The sequence below is a fragment of the Hydra vulgaris genome, chromosome 08, assembly GCF_038396675.1.
Source record: "Hydra vulgaris chromosome 08, alternate assembly HydraT2T_AEP".
NCBI classification, from domain to species: domain Eukaryota; kingdom Metazoa; phylum Cnidaria; class Hydrozoa; order Anthoathecata; family Hydridae; genus Hydra; species Hydra vulgaris.
In genome coordinates, this window is record NC_088927.1 from 35,062,501 (window position 1) to 35,086,392 (window position 23,892).

General features: G+C 26.2%; 1 protein-coding gene across 1 annotated transcript in view; it reads left to right on the plus strand.

Annotated features, from left to right (window-relative positions):
* The window catches only part of LOC101234303 (VPS35 endosomal protein-sorting factor-like), a 114,194-nt gene extending 90,302 nt beyond the window's left edge, over window positions 1-23,892 (plus strand). The window contains exons 25-34 of the mRNA XM_065803542.1: window positions 323-400; window positions 611-725; window positions 3,931-3,987; window positions 4,422-4,504; window positions 11,351-11,488; window positions 15,945-15,972; window positions 17,411-17,526; window positions 21,596-21,639; window positions 21,729-21,831; window positions 23,714-23,892. Coding sequence (XP_065659614.1) covers window positions 323-400; window positions 611-725; window positions 3,931-3,987; window positions 4,422-4,504; window positions 11,351-11,488; window positions 15,945-15,972; window positions 17,411-17,526; window positions 21,596-21,639; window positions 21,729-21,831; window positions 23,714-23,803 — 852 coding nt within the window. The 3' untranslated portion in view covers window positions 23,804-23,892. The remainder of the gene's footprint in view (window positions 1-322; window positions 401-610; window positions 726-3,930; window positions 3,988-4,421; window positions 4,505-11,350; window positions 11,489-15,944; window positions 15,973-17,410; window positions 17,527-21,595; window positions 21,640-21,728; window positions 21,832-23,713) is intronic.

A 23,892-nucleotide genomic window follows, 5' to 3' on the forward strand; every position in this document is an offset into this window, starting at 1 on the left:
ATTTACGGTGTTAAATAATAATTTATTATTTTAAAAAGTTCATATAAAATCAATGAAACATTTTTATTTAAAAAAAATTCATATAAAATCAACCAAACTTTTTTATTTAAAAAGGTTTATATAAAATCAATGAAATTTTTTATTAAATATAGATTTAAATAATAAAAATTTTTTAGAAATAATAACTGAACAATTTTTAATATATAAAAAGTCATGGCTGTTTTATTGACACTTTTTATTATCACAAAAATACTAAATAGGTAAAATTTTATTTGTCATTACATTTATTATTATCTATATTTTTTAAAAATTATTTTTTAAGTGCGTAAATCGGTTGGCAGTTCAAACACAGCAAGTTGTAAAAGGAAACCACACTCAAAAGACGGCAGCATTTATCAGAGTATTTCTCAGCTTTTTTTTGTTGATATAAATTTTGAGTTTTGCTATTTTAAGTTTTAATAAATTTATTTGGGGTAAAAGTTTTATATTAGGGTAAAAACCAATTATTCTTCTAAACAAAATCTATGTTTTGTTATTGTATAAATCGAAGTCAAATTAAAAAAAAAAATTACATTCTAAAGTAAAGAAATATTTAATAATTGTTGTTTAGGCTTGCATGGCTTATTGTTTTATTACTATTCCATCTTTAATGGACATATTTGCTCGGTTGAAGCTTTATCTTTTGGTAGGGCAAACAGCTCTATCTAATCAAGCTGTTGGGCAAGGTAACTGCAAATATATAACATCGATATCCTTTTTAACATTTAATATTTAATGCTAAATATAATATTTAAAGCTAATTAAACACAACGGAATACCAAATTTCATGTGTGTAGTAACTTCCAAACAACAGTACAAAAATAATTCTTTTGCATTTAAATTGTAAAGAAATGAATGCTTAATTGACTATTTAAATTGTAAAGAACTGAATGCTTAATTATTTAAAATAAAATTTCTTTTAGTTTTTATTCTAACAATAATGATCAAAGATAAGCAAAATATGTACCCAATTCGTATTAAACAGAAGGTTTACTCATTTATTAAAAATGATTGTAAACTGGTTTCCGTCAAACTGATATTTTATTTATGACTCTCACAAAAGTTTTCGAAAAAAAGAAATTTTTAACGGTAGCCTAAGACCCTTAAACATCAGACAGGTTCCTATAATTATCAAAAAAATAGTTCTTCAATAATCATCATTTTATAAATAAAATATTATTTTAGATTTCACTGCCTAGAAAGTTATATTTTTAAACTAAGAACTAAAAATATGCGTTTTTACAAAAAGTTGTTATGATTTTTTTTTCTTAATGTTTTTTTTTAAATGATTATTATTTTTGAAGTTTATATATAATTTCGTTTCTTTTGAGACCTTACATGATATACTTTTGAAGAACTATTTTTTTGATAATTATAGGGACCCGTCTGATGTTTAAGGGTCTTGGGCTACTCCTAAAAATAATTTTTTTTTTTAATTTTTTAATTCTAGTATTTATTATATAGAACATATTTAAAGAGTGAGAGCAGACGTTTAAAAAAAAAGTTGTTTTAAGGACCACCCTAATATATATATATATATATATATATATATATATATATATATATATATATATATATATATATATATATATATATATATATATATATATATAAATGTATGTTACTAAAGTCCTGGTTAACATATGGGGAAAAGGCTTTGATTCCAATATTGTCATAAATAAATTAGATACAAATCAAAAGCAAATCAATTTCAAGTAAAAAAGATAAAACATAAAACAAAGGCTAACAATATTGCCAAATATTTCCAGAAATAGATCCTGATTTTGAAAGGAAAAAAAAAGGATTGGCGTATTTCAGCAGTTTCTTTGCCTCAAGATACAGTCCAACCAATCAAGATATAGCCCAATCACTCAAAATATAGTCCAACCATCATCTATAGTTGCAAAAAATTCTACTACAGGTTACTATAATTACAAAGCTATAGTTACAAAAGAAATTTGAAACCTTACAGAGGTTTGATAACCAAACATACTTGCAATGAAATAAATAACAAGAAGTTTTATTGAAAAAGTTTACAGCATTTTTTAGAAATAAGGTATGATATGAATTTTATTAAGACATCTTAGACACAAACAGGGATGTGAATTCCCAAAAAGGACTCCAGATTTGAAAGTCACAAAAAGACTTTTTCCTAGTTCCTAGTTTTTTTAGTTTTTTGTATCCAGGAAGCTCTAAAAAGTATAAAAAAGCTTATGAACAAAAAAACCAATAAGTTCCAAGTCATTAAATTTAATGAATTTCTTTCTTATAACAGATCATAAATCAAGCAACATGTTTAGAGCTTCTGGACACCACTCCACATACCTGGTCACAAAGAAAATATTAACTAAAGATAAATTAACTGAGGACAAAGGAAGTATTAACTGAAGATAAATTAACTGAAGACAAAGGAAATATTAACTGAAGATAAATTAACTGAAGACAAAGGAAGTATTAACTGAAGATAAATTAACTGAAGACAAAGGAAATATTAACTAAAGATAAATTAACTGAAGACAAAGGAAATATTAACTGAAGGTAAGTTAACTGAAGACAAAGGAAGTATTAACTGAAGATAAATTGTCTGAAGACAAAGGAAATATTAACTGACGATAAATTAACTGAAATATTAACAATTTTCTTCATAACTGATGACAAACTGTTGCCTAAAGTTAGATAAAGTGTTGTTAAAAAGCTGTTCAGTTAATCATTCCAGAGTCATATAAAGAAACATATACCCAGCAGTTATAGTTATGGCTCGAAATCAAGAGGGTCAAAGTTCAATGCCAGATCTGGTCACATAAGCAACATTGCAAAGAGAGATATTCCTGGTTAAATGCTCTTCTATGGTGCTCTGTGATAAAACAGTTAAAACTTGTTGAACTTTTAAAACTTTTACTCAACATGTTGCATATATTATTTATTAGTGATTGAGTGTATTTTAAATACTTTAGGATTTGTAATTTGAATATTAAATATTAAATTTTAAATATGAATTAGTTGCTATTAGTAAAGTATTTGAGTAAACCTTTTTATATTCAATAAACTAAAAAATTGATTTTTATATTAAATAAATTTGACTTTTTATATTCAATAATTAAAAAAAACAATAAAATAATTTTTTTTTTTTGTTTTTCATATAATTAAGACTACTATAATTTATTGATCGAATTGATAAAATCTGAGTGTTCCCTAATAAAATGTGGGCATTCCCTAATAAAATCTGGGTGTTTCCAGTATTTAGTAAAGTATTGATGGAGTTAATAAAATTTGGGTATTCCCTAATAAAATCTGGGTGTTTCCAGTATTTAGTAAAGTATTGATGGAGTTAATAAAATGTGGGCATTCCTTAATAAAATGTGGGCATTCTCTGTCATTGCTTCTTATTTTCAACACAATGCTATGATTTACTGTGCAAATTAAGATGGTGTTATATAAAACATAAAAATTTCCCAGAAAAATCTGCAAATTTAAAAAGATGAAAGGTAAAAGTACTAAAAAACATTTAAAATTTACATACTTTTCTCTGTATACTCATTTCCAGGCACTAAAAATTTAATGGAGACATTCAGAAATCAAAAGTGTTTTTTGATTTATGTATGTATGTATTTATTATATATATATATATATATATATATATATATATATATATATATATATATATATATATATATATATATATATATATATATATATATATATATATATATATATATATATATATATATATATATATTATGTATTTATTATATATATATATATTATGTATTTATTATATATATATATATATATATATATATATATATATATATATATATATATATATATATATAAATATATATAAAAATCACATAGATATCTAAAATATAACACTATTTTTTATTATTATAGCTGATGGTCTGTTAAGAGCAGCTATTCATCTATTGGCAGAAGTCCCAAAAACTATAGGTGTTTGATTATTTTAAATTTTTTTTTTTTTTTTATGTTTATCATCCGTGGTTTCACACTTGTGTAGTTGATTATTTGGGTTAATCAAACAAGTGTGCAATTTACAGCCTTCTTGACTTATTTTGCAGACCAGAACTATGAATTTTTATTACAGTACTACCACTGAAAACATTCTCTTTACCACTGAGACCATTTTAAAAATTCGAGCTCTTTTTGCACTTAACCACAATTAATTAAGTGTTAATTGGGGTTTTATATCAGACTTTTCCTTCTCCTTCTGTGGCAAACTAGCAAACTACATATGCCTTAACAGCTAAAGAGTCGCACATTCTCCAGGATATAATTAATTTAAGAAACAGGATGTAATACTTTACCTATTTAAATTATTTTTGTTATTAATAAAATAAAATGCATATATATTTTTTTTTCTTTAGTTGTTGAAACCAAAAATGTTTCAGCAGAGCTGTATATTGTTGAATATATTAATCATTTGCTTTCTGTTATACTTTTTGTTCCTGTAAGTATTCTGTGTTATATGTTTTACCAGAAGGCCTTTGCCTGCACATTTATTATATAAAACAAAATTTTTACACAACTTTTTAGTTTTTGATGATAAATTAGTAAATATATTTAATTAAAATTTTTTATTTTTATTGTATTGCAAAATGTTGTTATACTTACATTGAAAAAAATTGTTATACATTGTTAAACATTACCAAAGTAATAAAGAAATACTTAAAAATAATAAAAATGATATGTTGCTGTTGTTATTGAACTTTAAAAATGATAAATGTCTTTTATAGATCAAATCGATAGAATAACTAAAATTTATGTAGATTTCTTTTATGTATATTTCTTTTATGTAGGTTTATTTTATACTAATACTTTCGTTTGTTATAGTTAGTACCTTAAGATAAGATAAAATTTATTAGAACAGGAATAAATGTTCTACAGGACACATAATTTGGCTAAATAAGTAAAAAATATATATATACATAATAAACAAATATAGTTTACAATTTAAACAGATAGATTTTATCTAACTTTATATTAGCAGTGTTTATCAAAAATGGAGGGTTTGATTGCATTCTTAAACATACAAATACTATTGGCAGTTACAGATTCTTTTTTATTGGCAGTTTCTGATGTCAGTCTATTCTTGAGATTAGTAACTTGTTAAGAAAAATATTTGCGTTGACTTGGGTTACTTATTAGAAATATTGAGTTGACATTGTTGCTTGCGTTTCTTATAATATTGAGTTGACATTGTTGCTTGCATTTCTTATATATTATTGAGTTGACATTGTTGCTTTATTTTACATAAGGATTAGCACGCATATAATTATTATTGTTAATTTCAAAAAACTTTTATTGGTACAAACCAAAATATGCATAATTTAAAGCATATAAATAAATCATCTTTTATACATTTGAGCTCAAGAAACCTTATAATGCATATCTTTTTTGAATAAATTATTTGTAATTTATTATTCAGCAATATAATAATCAAAAATTTTAAAGAGTTCAAACTTCAACTTTTATACTTATACCAAACATAACTTTTTTCTGTTTTTTTTTGTTTTCCGCTTGAAATAAGTTTTTTTACTTAATTAATTAACATGCATCTTAACATTTTTTATTGATAATAATTATAAAACATACAAAACTTTAAGAAGATTTCATTCAGAGATCTTTATTCATGAAAGAGTATTCAGAGATTTGTGGCAAGTTTGACTGGATGCGATGGTAGAAGTTGCAGAACAGTACCTAAGTAAAAAATGTGTTTCTAAACAATATATTTTATTATTAACATTCCTTTTTTTTTCGCATTCAAAGAGATTTAAAATAACTTTAAATAATCCACCCCCCTGAGTCAATATAAATTCTCAGCAATGTATGAATATATTTTCCCTCAATTTTGAAAAAAGAAAACCTATGTGTGACTTAACAAAAAAAATATCCTGGTTGACCTCAACTTAGTTGTTCTAAATTTTTCCCTCTTAACTTTTACAGATTTAAAATGATGTAAAATCTGCAAATTTTACATTATTCATTCTGTTTTTTTCTTTATCTGATATGAAATAAAATCCAAAAATGAATAGTTAAGAAAAATTTTGAAATTATCTGTAAAAAACTGGTTATAAATAAGTTTGTATGTCACTGTATTTATATCATTTTGTCAGGCTGATAAAAAAAATTTAAAAGATAATTATAATATTGATTTTATTGTTGAACAATAAGCAAGTTATTTCCCCCCACTTTAAACAGACTATTGGCTTTTTTTTCAGTATATGCAATATTTTTTTGCTCCTTTCATGTGTCCCCTTTTTCACTAGTTCATGTGTGCCTTTTATTACAATAACTTACATTATACTAACCAACACTACACTAACCTACACTACACTAACAAAAAACTTCACTAACCTACTCTATACTAACCTACACTACACCAACCTACACTACACTAATCTACACTGCACTAACCTACACTATACTAACCTACACTACACAAATCTACACTACACTGATGTAGACTGCGCTAATTCACACTAATGTAGACTACGCTAATTCAGACTGATGTAGACTACGCTAATTTACACTGATGTAGACTACGCTAATTCACACTACACCATCTGAGCAAAAAACAATTTTCTTTTAAAGTTTGTCAAAACCTTTTTTTTTTTAAACTATTAAATCATTTATCGCGTTCAGCAGATTTTTGCATATTCTAGTCATTTCTTACTTAGCTAATCATAGACTAGAAGCAATTAGATAAAATAAATAAAAAAATAAAGGGTTAAGTGTATGATAGAAATTATTTGCGTAAATAAAATATTGTAAACTATTGATAACATTCACTTTTCTACTTTCAGATAATGCACATGCTGATATATACGTCATTTGTTTTTTAACATGAATTGAGCGATTATTTTATTAAAATAAGCGCTCTTTTTTACAATGACAACGTATTGACAAGTATAAAAAGCAGTTTACAATTGCTTTTAAAATGTTGTAATTGTTAAGATCTTATTTGTTACAGGACCCTGAAAACTATTGATGTTTTAGAAGTACTTTAAAGTACCGCATTATTGTTAAATTTAATTTTAAACCGTGTTAAAAATTATTTAAACTAATATAACAAAAGTTATTGATAGAATCTAAATTCGGTTTTTGAAAAAGTTTATGTTTCCTTACAATTTATTTCTTAAAACAATCTTATACTTAACATAATCTTTTGTTTGTTTATCGCAATTTATATATTTATTTTAATTTTTATGTATTTAATGTAGTACTAATAAGGATTATAAACAATAGATATAGATATAATCTATCAGTTGCCAATAAGATATTTGTAAACATTCATAAATATATTACGTCAAAAGAACTTACAAGATATTGAATTAATAAGAAACAAAAAATATATTTTTTGTTTCTTATTAATTCAATATCAATATTTATAAGATAAGTTATATATAAGGGAGAAGTGTTTTTGTTTAAAAGACTTCTTTTCACAATATAAAATATTTGTGAAAAGAAATCTTTTAAACAAAAACACTTCTCCCTTTTTATAAGTAAAAAAAAGTTTTAATATGCTTTTGCATATTATAATCTATGATGGAGAGATTTATGTTTTACCTTATGAATAGACAGATCCTGAATTCCAACGATGTAATGTTACGGCTACCTGAAACCGAGACGAATCATGACAAAAATTTTAGATGGTAAAAAAGTTATTTGCTATCATAATTTAAAAAAAGATGTCAACCGTTACTTTAAATGATATTTTAAATACTGAAGAAGCAATTCCTCTTGTTTTGTCTCAAGATTTATATGAAAATGGTTGTTTAGATAAAAGGAATGTTTTTATACCATATAAAGTTACAAAGTTATAAATCAAAAGTATCTGTTACAAAACAAATTGGGCAAAAGCTTGAATGAAATGCCTTTATTTACCATAAAGGAAATTTAAAATTATTGTAAATTAAGTGGTAGAAAATTCCAAGAGGAGCGTTTTATTTCATCAGACACAATATCTACATATTCTGCAAAAAAAGTTTTCCAAAAAAATTTCGAAAAGATTGTGTACAGCTAATATGAAAAAAGAAAAACGTTATTGCACACATATCAACGTTATTGCGACATATCAGCGTTATTGCACACATATCAACGTTATTGCACACATATCAACATTATTGCACACATATCAACGTTATTGCACATATCAACGTTATTGCACACATATCAACGTTATTGCACACATATCAAAAATTTCCTCCCAATTTATGATTGCTTACTGTTCTTGCCCAACAGGATTGGGTGGAAACCATGTAATGGCTTTGTTGTTATAGTTCTAACCATGTAATGGCTTTGTTGTTATAGTTAGCTGATTACTCTATGCAATTTCTTATAAAAGACCTAACTGAATTTCTTGTACAAGTAAACAATGACAATGGGGCTTACCTGGTGATAAAATATAAGTAAAGCTCCTATAACGAGTTCAATTGTTAAGAGAGAAATTAAAAAAATGTGATATATACTCTCCATTGTATGACCCTAGACTCCTTTTTAATAAACAATACATGAACTTAAAAGTATTAGAATTGCAAAAACAACTTATTAAAGTTAATTACAAAATTGAGCTTGCCCGTAAATACACTAATCCAATTTTTTAACAATTGAGGGTTGCTTTTACGAAAAGTAAGTAAGCTAGTGTTTGTCTTATTTTTATGTTTAATACCTAAAATTTTTACATATTGGTACACAGCAGTATTGACCTCTACCATCATTTTCCAGCTGCTTAAAAAGAGCTTTAGTCAAACCAATATAAACCTTTTCTGCAACTGCAAGACTTACATCTGTATTTTTTAATTTTGTTTTGTTAAGTAAAGAAAAAAAAACATTACGATTAACAACAACAAGCAAACAAACATAAAAATTTTCATGTTCCAAAGCAAAAAAAAATTTTGTACCAGAAAAAGCAATAGAAGTTATGTTTTATTTTGAAATTTTATATTTTGTCATTGTCAGATAGCTGTAACATAACATCATTGGAACTTGGAATCTGTCTATTAGCAGATGATTTGAAAAAAAGTTCTTTAATAAAAATTGCAAAACTATTTTACATTCCTTTAAAACTTAATTTAAATTTTTTAAATCATACTTAATTTAAAATCTTTTAATTAAAACATATTTTTATAAAATAATTTGTTTCTTTAAAAAGTTCACAGTTATTTATTGTAGGTTAATTGTAGTGTTGGCTAGTATAGTGTAAATTAGTGTAGTGTAAGTTATTGTAATATTATTATTTTTATCAACCTAATGTTTTTTTAATAAACTTTACATAAACAATTTTAAAAGATAATTTAAAATAAGAATAGAATTAAAAAGTTTTTGCTTAACGTAAAACTACTGAACACCTATATAAAATGCGAGCTGTGTAGCACTTCTTAACAAGCCTGTCAAAATGCGAGCTGTGTAGCACTTCTTAACAAACCTGTCAAAATGCGAGCTGTGTAGCACTTCTTAACAAGTCAAAGTTTTTTTTATTTAACAAATTTAGTTTTACTACTTTATATCTATATATAAAATTTGTATAAAAATAAAATAGTATTTTTGTTTAAATGATAAAATCTCTTAGTTTTTAATTAATTTTATTTAATTTTAATTTAAGCGCTCGTACAATTATCTTATGTTCTAATTAATAATAGAAAAATGCAGAAAGAAAACTTTGGCATTGTGACTTTCAAAATATACTTTTATTATTATTTTAGAAAGTTACTTTTTTTGGTTGCTTGGTACCGTCAGGCGACCATGAATTTACACCTCTGATATCATTAGTTTTTTCAAATTAAGTTTTGTTCATCTGCTTTATCTACTTCCCCAGCTTTGATGTTTGATTTTGATTCATCATTATGGCATTTTAATTTTTTTCTGATAGATGCTTATAAACTTTTATTTTTGTTTTGTGAGGTTTCACAGGACTTGTTTTCAGCAACACAGTTTTAATTATATTTAAAGCAAACGCGATTTTAATTGTATTCAAAACAAATACAATTATAATTATATTTAAAGCAAACACGATTTAAATTGTATTTAAAGCAAACAGGGTTTGAGAGTTTTTATGTGCAAGCTTGCACGTGTTTACATATTCTGCAGAGACATTTACATCTCTGTCTTTAATGTGCCACTTAATTGTGGAATACACAGAGTTTATGATCTTTGCTTGTGCCCTTTTTCAAAAAACATTTCCATAATTGCAATATTGTAATCCATTTAAAATAATAATTGAGTAATTAGCCAATTGTTGTATTCCTGTTTTGATATGGGCATCTATAACTGTAAATTGACACATTAAAGAAAAAAATGCACTAGTAATAAATTTAGCAATAAGTGATGCAAACACTTTAGCATTTACTCCTCACTCCCTCTCATTCCATAGATAGCAATGACCATCATTTTTCTCCTAGTTATAAATGAAAAAGTTATGAAGAATCAGTTTTGTTTTGTAGTAAAGAAATATTGGATATTGGGGTTAAAACAGCTTGCAAGTTCATGAAAAAAATCTTTTTGGAGTTTTCTTCATCCAATTTCAACTTGTATCTTGCTAAAATACATATGCAGATAAATTAGTTACCAATTTCATACAGTACATATATTTTTATCAAATAAATCTGCCCTATGAACAGAGATTGCCAAAAAGCAAATGTAATTTATAAATACATTCCCAAACACACTCAACAAAAAATTATAGGTTCAACAGAGTGCATGTAAAAAATTAGATAGGCAAACCACAAGCAATTGTTTAAAAACAAAGAGTTTAAAACACAACCAGGCTTTCAAAATACCTATGGGATACAAAGGATAAGTTAAAAACAACACGGAATTTAATATGGTATAGCATAAAATGCCTACAACATATAGGCGGGGGTGCATTTACATGCTTATACAAAAAACTAATAATTTTATTGCATAAAAATCCCAAAGAATTATTAAACAAAAAAATTAATATCCAAGTGTCGCCAGTACAAATTCAGTATATCTATGTACGCTATAGTAAAAAATCAGTATGTATGTATGTATGTATGTATGTATGTATGTATGTATGTATGTATGTTCTGAACTCCCCTCTTTCTTTTTCCCTAAAGATGGCTGTTTCAGTATATGTTATCAATGGCATTTCATGCAATAAAAGTATGCAAAAATATATATATATATATATATATGTATATATATATATATATATATATAAATATGTGTGTTTATATGTATACTCTTTATGTATGTATGTAATTTTAACATCTTTATACTTAAAAATAGTTTTAAAGTAAAAGTGTTGTAATGCTCCAAAAATATCTGATTACAGGATCATCCTGACCATAGTGTGTTGTATTTGGTCAGAGGTTTAATGAATGTTCTTGAAGAGATAATATGGGATGACTCTAGTGATGCTAAATGCAAACTTTATCTAAATGCAATTTGTATACTCTCTGCTGCTGCCCAGGTAAATTAGTTTTTGCCCAGGTAAAATAGTTGTTGCCTAGGTAAAGTTTAAAGTTTTTTTTTTAGTTTTAGTCTCTAGGTTTTACTAAGTTTTTAAAATATTTTATTAAATATTGAGGAAAAGTTTTTTTATTAATAATGTAACTATTACTAAAGATTAAAGTAATTTCTTTCACAGAAAAAATGACCTCTAAAAATCAAGTCAGATTTAAGATTTTTTTTCAGTTTATATTTATTAATAATAATTTTCTGATTTAAATATAAAAATAATTAAACTTTAATATTTAAGAAAAAATGTAAAAGTCTGATTACATTAAGCTTGCATTAAATAATAAAGAACTTTTATGCAAGAAAAATTTATTAAAGATTAGTCAATGAGATATTGTAAAGATTTGTTAATAAAAAATTTTAATTATGTATGTTAATGAAGTGTTGTAAGAATTTGTCAATAAGAAATTTTAATGGTGTATGTTAATGAAGTGTTAAGGCAAAGTTATTAAAGTGTTTTTGAAAAATAAAGTGAAAAAATAAAATTATTTTAGATAGCTATAAAATATTTATTTGTCTAGGAGATATTAGAGTACATGTCCGCTTTTTGACTTTTAGGAATGGTAGATAGTTATTTTATTTCTTTTAGAGAATCTTAAAGATGTATTTTATGTTTAAAATACATCTTTCTGCTATTAAATGTTTTTTATTTAGTTTACCTACTTATCAATTTTTAAAAAAGCATTTGCATTGATTGATTTGACAATTTTTTAAGACCAACATTTTTTACTTCAGTTAAGTGCATAAAGGCTAAACCTTATAAGTATATGAGTCACCCCTTATAAGCATATTAGTCACCCTTTATAAACATATTAGTCACACCTTAGATGCATATGTGTCACCCCTTATAAGTATATGAGTCACTTCGTATAAGCATGAGTCACCTTTTATAATCATATGAGTCACCCCTTATAATCATATGAGTCACTTAATAAGCATATGAATCAGAGTGAATTTTTTTGTGTTTTTCATTTGTCTTCATCTTTATGGTAAAAAACTTGAAAATTATTTGTATAACTTTTTTCTTTAATTATCTTCACATTTCACTACATCAGTTTACAATTACATTCACATAAAATTATCAAATCAAAAATATGAGTTAATCACTAGATTTGTTCTCTTTATTCATTAATATAAAGTTTCAATTGTTTCTAATGATTTGAACCTATAAACTACCTAAATTAGGTGTGTATTAGTAAGATTTGGTTGAGTTTTGATTTGATTGGTAATTTAAACTGAAATAGCAATTGGTTTAGTTATATTTAATTATTTATCTGTTCTATTACTTTTTAGTTAGGGTTATATTTTAATAAACAAAACAAACTTTTTAATTTTTAAAGCCACTTTACTAATAAAAATATTTCCATTATCACTAGTCATCTTTAGTTAAAACTGAATATCTATATGTTACACACACACACACACACGCACACGCACACACACACACACACACATGCACACACACACACACACACACTCACACACAAACACACGCACACATATATAAAAATTTTATTTAAATGGAAAACAACATTAATTGTTCATAGATTTTGAAAGATAAAATATTGCCTGTATCAACATTCTAACATCTCTCTATTCCTCTTTTTAAACCCAAGGTTCTAATGATTATGTCTTTCTTTCATTACGTCAGAATTTGTTATAATGTAATTTTTGATTCTTTCTAAATGCCTTTTTTTTATGCAGATATCCAGAATTCCTTATATTTCTTTCAACTTTTTATAACTTTCTAGATATTTATTTACAACTTTCCGGATATAATTTTTAACTTTCAGATTTTCTAGATTCCCAAAATATTTTCCGTAAATACAAATTTAAAAATATTTTTTTGCAATATATTTGTTTTTTACCTTTTTCAGTCATTAGCCATACCAAAAATAAGAAATGTTTCAAAAAACTGAGAAATCCATCCGCTTAAAGCTAACTTAAAACAATTTTAAGGAAAATAATTCTGGATTTTTTCTGGATTTTATTTTGCAAAATGTTTTCTGAATTTTTTAAATAAGACCTAGATGATCATTGTTACATCTAAAGTAGCTCTATTTGCTGACAACAAGCAAAACAAGTTATCCTTTTTTGATTGCTTATAACAGGTAGCAAATCTTGAATATGATCTCTTTTCTGTAACAACAGCATATGATCAGTTAATAGACTCTACTTTACATCTTTACAAATTATTATTCATTACAGACCTCTCATGGAAACTATACAATCTATTACAAAGTTATCATCTGCTAAGGTTGCTTCTCTTTATCAAGTTTGCCACTTTCTCACTCCCGATTTCATTTTCTACTTCTGCAAATCTTTTATTTGTGCTTGTATAGAATACTGTTTTCATATCTGGGCTGTTTCTTCTAATGATGCTTACATTTTTATATTTTTTTTTTTCTTTTATCTTTTTTTTCTTTTATCTTTTTTTTCTTTTTTCTTCTTGACCTGTATAGTAAAAGTAGCCAATGCTTTAGAATCTCCATCTTCATGTTTTTTCTTCTCACATCAATGCTTTAGAATCTTTATCTTCATGTTTTTTCTTCTCACATCAATGCTTTAGAATCTCCATCTTCATGTTTTTTTTCTCACATCAATGCTTAAGAATCTCCACCTTCATATTTTTTCTTCTCACATCAATGATTTAGAATCTCCATCTTCATGTTTTTTCTTCTCACATCAATGCTTTAGAATCTCCACCTTCATGTTTTTTCTTGTCACATCAATGCTTTAGAATCTCCATCTTTATGTTTTTTCTTCTCACATCAATGCTTTAGAATCTCCATTTTCATGTTTTTCTTCTCACATCAATGCTTTAGAATCTCCATCTTCATGTTTTTCTTCTCACATCAATGCTTTAGAATCTCCATCTTCATGTTTTTCTTCTCACATCAATGCTTTAGAATCTCCACCTTCATTTTTTTTTTTCTCACATCAATGCTTTAGAATCTCCATCTTTATGTTTTCATACAATTTACAGATAAGTCATTTTTATTGTTTTCTTTCTCTTTAACAATATTCCTTGTTCTCTGATTTCTCTCTTTGAGCCATTATTCCATTGTCACAAGGTTGCATCTTTTTCTCTATTCTACAAATACTATCCTGTTTGCCTTTTAAATCATCATTTAGTCCTTTTTACTTTTTTTTTTCCTTTGTTTTAATCTCCTAATGTTTTAAAAACTTTTATTGCAGTTTTTTTCTTCTCACATCAATGCTTTAGAATCTCCATCTTCATGTTTTACTCTTCTCACATCAATGCTTTAGAATCTCCACCTTCATATTTTTTCTTCTCACATCAATGCTTTAGAATCTCTATCTTTATGTTTTCATGCAATTTACAGATAAGTCATCTTTATTGTTTTCTTTCTCTTTAACAATATTCCTTGTTCTCTGATTTCTCTCTTTGAGCCATTATTCCATTGTCACAAGGTTGCATCTTTTTCTCTATTCTACAAATACTATCCTGTTTGCCTTTTAAATCATCATTTAGTCCTTTTTACTTTTTTTTTTCCTTTGTTTTAATCTCCTAATGTTTTAAAAACTTTTATTGTAGTTTTTTTCTTCTCACATCAATGCTTTAGAATCTCCATCTTCATGTTTTACTCTTCTCACATCAATGCTTTAGAATCTCTACCTTCATATTTTTTCTTCTTACATCAATGCTTTAGAATCTCCATCTTTATGTTTTCATACAATTTACAGATAAGTCATCTTTATTGCTTTCTTTCTCTTTAACAATATTCCTTGTTCTCTGATTTCTCTCTGTTCAACTTCCTTGTTCTCTGATAAATAGTGGTTGCTTACTGTGTTGTTGGTAGTGAATTAGTTTTAAAAAAAATACAAATCAAAAATGTAAAAAAGTTGAATGGGAAAGTTTGTTTTGAAAATAAAACATTCTTAAATTTTTCACAGTCAATTGTCAAAGTTTTCACAGTCAATTCAAAATAATGAATAATACAGTAAAATAATGAATGAATTAGAAAAATATTGAATGGATTAGTAAAAAGTTCACAAAGTGAAAGTGAATAGTTCAGACATAAATGTTTGCTTCAGTTCAGACATGAATGCATGCTTCAGTTCAGACATGAATGCATGCCTAAAGATATGTGAATCAGGGTGACTATAGTTATGCAACATTATTTCAGAAACAAATGTTCTGATTTTTACATCAAAAGAAATTAATACACTGATTTGTTTTTGTTTTTATAGTCATTTTTATATATTATATACTATAACTTTAGATAAAGGGTATCTGCAATCCTTTGAAGAGTCGTTTAAAATTTATACAAAGAGTTTGTACATAAAAAGAAGTTTTATCTTTAATACAATAAATTGCTAGCTCTTTTAAAATGTCAATGTCTTAAGCTCATGTTTAATATTTTAATATATTTTTATGATTTTAGGAATCGTATATCTTTAAAGTGGAAAAAGGTAATCAAAAAATTGTTATTTTGATAATATTTATACAAAACATAATTTCATTTACAATATCACAAATAAATTATAAACATAATTACACAAGCATAATCTCACTTACAAAATCATAAATAAAATATTAACATGATTACACTTGCATAATCTCACTTACAAAATCACAGATAAAATATTAACATGATTACACTTGCACAATCTTACTTACAAAGTCACAAATAAACTATTAACATGATTACACATGCATTATCTCACTTACAAAATCAGAAATAAAATATTAACATGATTACACATGCATAATCTCACTTACAAAATCAGAAATAAAATATTAACATAATTACACATGCATAATCTCACTTACAAAATCACAAATAAAATATTAACATGATTACACATGCATAATCTCACTTACAAAATCACAAATAAAATATTAACATGATTACACATGCATAATCTCACTTACAAAATCACAAATAAAATAATAACATAATTACACATGCATAATCTCACTTACAAAATAACAAATAAAATATTAACATAATTACACATGCATAATCTCACTTACAAAATCACAAATAAAATATTAACATAATTACACATGCATAATCTCACTTACAAAATCACAAATAAAATATTAACATAATTACACATGCATAATCTCACTTACAAAATCACAAATAAATTATTAACATGATTGCACTTGCATAATCTCACTTACAAAATCACAAATAAAATATTAACATAATTACACATGTTTAGTTTCACTTACATAACCACAAAAAGATTGTTTAGCATCATTGTCATAAATGTAATTTTTTCATTTTTTTTTTTGCATTCTTCACAAGACATAAAGTTACCAATAGAGTCATAAAAATGTTCCTCAATTTTTTTATAGGCTTTTAAGTTTTTGTTTAGGTTTTCACAAAAAGTTAAAAAAATTTGTTATATATTCTTTCTCAGACATAAATGTTTTTAACTTAGACTTAGACATCAATGTTTTTAATTCAAGCATTAATAAAAGTGAAGATCGTATCCATATAAAATCAAAAAGTCAGAACAAAAATACTTAAGAGACATTTAAATCTATTGGTAGTTTCATGAATTTCTATTGGTAGAGTCATGAATTTCTATTGGTAGTTTCATGAATTTCTATTGGTAGTTTCATGAATTTCTATTGGTAGTTTAATGAATTTCTATTAGTAGTTTCATGAATTTCTATTGGTAGTTTCATGAATTTATATAGCCATGTGATTCCATGACTATGTGAAGTATATATGACTATATGATTCCTTAGTTAAAAATTGTGTAGTTTTTAACTAGGGAACCATATATTCATTTATAACAATGTAATCATTTATATATAGTCATTTATAAACTATAACATTCTTAAAAACTATGTTGTTTTTAATTTATAAATTAAGTTCATATTAAAATTTAGTTGAATCCAATGATAAGTTATATGGTGCTGGTTCAAAGTTTGTTGAAGAAGTGAACAAGATCATTAATGTTCTTATTATTGAAATATTAAAAAAAATCAATGAGGCTGGTGAAAAGGTTGTCACTTGTGTATTCTGTTTTGAATTTCTATTTTTTGATATTAAAATTATTTATTTATCAGTGTGCGCATTTTTTTTTAAATGTGTATATTTCATGTATGCATTTTTTAAGTCTATATTTATATAATTATCATATGAGTCAAAATTTAAACTTTTAGAATATTGACTAGCATGCTAGGATACCAATTTATTTATATATGGGGAATTCTGTTTGATAATAATTTCTGAAAAATCCTATATATAATTACCCAGGTCACTGATTCCCTGATTTTGTAACATTGTAATTACTATTTAGCAGTTAATTATATTAATAAAAATAAATTATTTTCATGTGCTTTATGTAATTAAGACGTTATCATCCAGTGAAACATTTTAATATTAGTTTAGATGTAATTAAAAAATAATTATTTATTTAATTACAGATAAATAATCAATTATGCATTTTTATGATTTAATGATAAATTTTATATTTGCATGATTTAAAATGAATATAATTTGCATGATTTGAAATGAATATATATATATATATATATATATATATATATATATATATATATATGGCTTTTTACAACCTTGTTTCCTTGTATCATAGTTTGATGAACTTTTACTAAAGATAAGATAAAATCTTACTTTCAAGGTGATTTGATAAAAAAAATGTTACACACAAAATGGTTTAAAAATTTTCATTTATTAGCTTTTTTGCCTAATTTTTGAGGTTGCTTTAAGCAGTTACAAAAACGAACACAAGCTTCAGAGTCGTATATGCAACATTTTATAGGGTCATCAATCTCAAAAGGAAGTCAATAATTTACATTAATGTCATTATTTATATAATGTCATTAAATTCATCATGTACATGATGAATTTAAGTTGGAGGTTGACCTTGTTGCGATAGGAGTCATACAGGTCTTGCAAAACTTTGATTGCATGTTCACAGCACTGGTTGCTTTGATTAATGTTGATTGGAGGTTCGTATGTTTTCCAGTGGTTTTTCAAGCATCTGAGACCTTTTGGATAGTCATTTAGCACTGCAGATAGTTCATCAAAATCTTCAGCATAGAACAATTGACCACTAAACCAATGGACAGCTCATAAGTAGAAAATGATTGAACAGATTTTATGCAGCCTGTTACAGGTTTCAGGCATCAGAATAAACGCAAGAAGGGCTAGAATGGCTCGAGAGTTCCAGCGTGCATTGCTGATGTTTAAAATCTGTTGAAGTTTTACAAAGAGTATCTCATTCATCTCAGTGTGGTGACAGAAAACACAACTGAGATGGTAAAGAAACATCATTCCTTAATCTCATTTTTACTTTTGCTAAAGGCTGGTTTCAATTTATCATAATTGCTCATCAAATCCTTTACAAAGAAGTACTCAATGTTTGGTGATTTAGTCAATCCATTCAGCTCATTGTACATGAGAATGCAAAGAATACAATCCAGCACATGGTGTTAGCAACTGATGAACTTAGGTTTATGGTAACCTTTATCTTCAAACATTCAGAGCAGCCGAAAAACAAAGCCTGTCTTCTTTCCAGTATTCCCACTAGTTATATCAGCAACAATAATAACAATTGATCCCCACAGGTTGAATTCCTCTAACACATCATGAAGTCCTTCTGTGATTGTTTGAGCTTTCCCCACTTTCAATTTCAGCGCAGTCAACTTAATTTTTTTTGCTTCAATTCTTGAGGACCACTGCCTGATATTTAAAGCCATCAATGTGTTTGTCACCAAATTGTATGCTCCATTTCTCCAGCGTGCTTACTAAGTGTTTCTTCACCTGAGCAGCTTTTATGTATATAGCTGTGTATATTGCTGACTAGCATGGGTGTCTTGCAATGCATGTTAGATTATGTTTACTTTTGCTTGTTAATGCTGCAATATTATTATCTCAAGAAGTGTCTTTGCTGTTTTCTTATAAGCTGGATTCTAGACCTACTTTTAGACCAATCAGGTGGCGTTGAGCTGGTAACTGTGGACAATGTTGCTTTGATTACCATCTTTTGCTTGAATGGGTGTATGGTCGTGGTACTAGCAAGTTTGCCAGTGGAATAACCAACCTGGCCTTTGCTCTCAATTTTCTGTTTACACATGCTCTTATCCTCTTTGCACAACTATTTATCTTTAATCTTAGTGATGTCAAACAGTTCAATCAATGCATTAAAGTTTTCTTTCTTTCTACAGCGCTCATAGTCTTTCAAAAGTTTTGCTAATTTTGTACAAATGACTTGATCAGATACATGTGGAAAGTTCAATGTTTTGCTCCATAGAGCTTTAAGGTCAACAACAATTACATCGATTCTCTCTCTCTGTTCTTTGGTGGTAGATTCAAGAAATTTGAAGCATCCAATGACTTGGTTTTTTGGACCATCAACCCACCTTTTTATAAATCTCTATATGTAACAATGATTAGATGGGATGGTAATTTTAATTTACCGAATACTATCCCGTTACTTTTTTTTCTCCATTTTGAGCACTATATATATATATATATATATATATATATATTATATATATATATATATATATATATATATATATATTTATGTATATACATACACACTTGTGTACTTAATACATGGGATGGGGTGTTTATTAATTTTCAGAAAAATTTTCTCACCCACCAAACTTATTAAGACCCTCCCTTACCCTACGGTTTTCTAATTTTTAGTTATTATCAACAAAAAAATGATATATCAGAACTAAAAAAAAGTCAGTGTAAACTGGTCATAAAAATTAGAAAGTATATCAGTCACTGATAAAAATAAAACTTTTAGGCTTTAATAATCATCAACCTATAAAAAATCTTGTAAATCTTTATTGACACTTGAACTAAATTGCTTCATGCGTGTTCTGTAAAAAATTGTTTATTGTGTATTCTATAAAAAATTCCCACCCACCCTTTTCTTACTACTCCCTTTTCCTTGTACTAAGCACGCAAGAAAAAATATATGCATGAATAACAAGTCTTTTTTTAACATATACATCTGGCAATTATACCATATTTCAATGTTATTATACTTTGTGTTATTATATAAATGTTATTATACTTTTATACTTTATCATTGCACTCATTCACAACTCCAGAATACTTCAAAACACACTCTTTGACACAAAAAGAAACATCCTATTACAAATAAGATTGTTTTCATCTTCAACACCTTTTTATGTCTTCATTATATCTTTTAGTAGACCATTAAGCAGTAAGTGGTCAATGACGCATCAAAAGCAGTATCAGTCAATGACGAAATCTGACAAAGGCATTGGCAGCTTTGTTAATAAAATTCGGTCTGGAGGAACTTTCTAGGAACTCCAAGAAACTCAATTTGTTTAGTGTTTATAAATTTGCATAGTGTTTATAAAACAACTAATAATGTTCTTTATTCTTTTTTGAATATATTATAAATCTGAAAGTTAAAATTGCTGGTATTCATTAATAATAACAAATAATATGAAATTAAACCTTTAATAATTATAATCATACTTATAAGGTATAACTTAAGGTATACTTTATACACAAAATATAAGGTATTTATAAGGTATACTTTATACACAAAATAATATGAAAAATAAAAACATGTTATCCTACTGAAGCATAAGGTAAAACAATTTTAAATAGTTATACTAAACATTTATAACCTAAATATTTAAATATTTAGCATTTAGGTGAAAAACACAATATTCTCCAAAGAAGTTATGTTAAATGTTTAGTATAACTATTTAAAATTGTTTTACCTTATGCTTCAGTAGGATAACATGTTTTTATTTTTCATACTATTTTGTGTATAAAGTATACCTTATAAATACCTTATATTTTGTGTATAAAGTATACCTTATAAATACCTTATATTTTGTGTATAAAGTATACCTTATAAATACCTTATATTTTACGACTTAAAAAAAATGACTGAATAAAAAGTAAACTTGTATTAGTATGATATACATGTTTATCTTCCATGTATATATTCGTTTTTTTTTTAAGTGCATTATTTTTCTTAAACAATTTGTTATTCTATATTTCTATATTTTTAAAATTTCAATATTTAAGTTTTTTATTTTATTTAGAACAAAAAGTTACAATATTTTATTTGTGCAGCATCTTTGAATAGGTTTTAACTTTTTTTTTTTTTTTCGCCTGTTTAAATTGTTTAGTTCAAAGAGAATTAAAAAATTTACATTTATTTATTTCTTTTGGTAGAATCGTAGCTCATGGGGATTTATCATCTATATCAATGTGTAAATTTGCTCAAAATCTGTGGTTACTGGCTATTAAAAACACTAATGTTGATCAAAATTTTATGGTATGTTCTATTTGACTTGAATAATTTTCAATGTTATTAGGTGCTATTAACTATACTATGAGGTGTTGATTTTAATGGTATGTTAGTTTGACTGCTATGAAGTTTTATTTTCATTGTTATGTGCTAATACTCTGAATGTTATAAGACTTAACTACTGCATTTGTAGTAATATCTTGCTATGAAGTATTTTTTATGCATAACAATTTTTTATTACCTTTAATAGTTTATTACAATTTTTCGACTGACTGAATACTTGACATCTTTTTTATAAGTCATTCTAGTTTTTACTATTTGTTAATCATTTGGAAGTTAATAGTAGATTAGTAGAAATTGAAAACACATAAATTAAAATAAAGCTTGAAAATAAAAGAAAATATAGCTTAAAAAACAGAGATGAAGTAGAAAAAAGACTTTTAAATAAAATAAATACTGTTAAAAATTTGACTCGTCTAATTATCGTCCCATTAGTCTTCTTTCTATCATAAGCAAGGTTTTTGAATCTTTAATTAGCAAACACCTAATCTCTCATCTTGAATCTAATAACTTATTTTCTGATCATCAATATGGATTTCAATCTTCTCGTTCTACAGCTGATTTGCTAACAGTTATAATCGATAGGTTTTATTGTGCATTAGAGAGAGGTGGAGAGGTTAAGGCTATTCTCTTGATATTTCTAAAGCTTTTGATAAAGTTTGGTATGCTGGTCTTCTCCATAAGCTTTCTTTTTACAGTGAATCAGGTAACATCTTTGAGATTATTGAATCCTTCCTTTCTAATCTTAGTGTAAAAGTTATCCTCTATGGACAGCACTCTTTTTCATATACTGTAACTTCAGGGGTTACCCAAGGTTCTGTCCTTGGCCGTTAATGTAAAATTAAAAAGAGTATACTCTTTTTAATTTTACATTAACGATTTTCCAGATATTCTCACATGTAAGGTGGCATTGTTCGCTGATAATACTACCATTTATTCTTGTCTTGACAAGAAGCCAACACTCTCTGATTGCTTGGAGGGGGCATTTGAGCTTGAAAAAGATCTCACTTCTGCTACAGCATTATGAACGGTAATGTACTCGATTAGTCATCTACCCTTGATCTTCTAGGATTTATTCTTACTTCCGATATTTCTTGGAAACCATATATCAAATCCGTAACAAAACTAGCATCTGCTAAGGTTGCATCTCTTTATCAAGTTCAACACTTTTTTACTCCAGATTCTATTCTTTATCTCTATAAATCTCAAATCCGTCTTTGTATGGAATACTGTTGCCATATCTGGGGCGGATCTTCGAATGTTGTCTTTTTTCTTTTAGACAATGTGCAAAAACGCATGTTGTAAACATAGTTGGACCTGCTCTTGCAGCCAACCTCTATCACCACTATAATGGGCACTGCTCTGAAGAGCTAGTGTCTCTTGTGCCATCTACTAAAATTCATTCTCGTGTTACTCGTCATTCAGTTAAATCTCATCCTTTTTCTGTGGCTGTTTCGAAGTGCTCAAAGAACTCTTATTCGTCTAGTTTTTTTCCTCGAATATCAGTTCTTTGGAATTCGCTTCCTCTATCTGGCTTTCCTGATTCATAAAATTTGTAATCTTTTAAGTTGTCTGTTAATCGTTGTGCTGCTCTATAAACTTAATATTTTCTCGTTAAGTAACTTTCAACTCTAATAATGGTTGCTTCCAGCCTTGTTAAAAGCGAAGATGTTGAAAAAAAAAGTCGATTAAATATATTCGATTAAAGTTCTTTTTGTGAATAATGTGAGTAATGTGAGTCGAATATACAAAAAATTAAAGCCCTAAAATTAGAATTTATATTTTGCAGTAATAAATAAAATGTTCTCTTAATAGATATTTTATATACTTATTTTGTTTTATTTTATAGAAACGATTGCGAAAAACAATAGAATTTCGTGCATTACGAGACTTTTCAGGATTTCCTGAATTACTGCAGTTAATAACGGATATAAGATAATTTTTAGGAATTTTTTATATAATATTTTTTTATAAATAATTATGAAAAATCTTTTCAATTTATTTAATAAAATTGTCAAAATCGGTTCA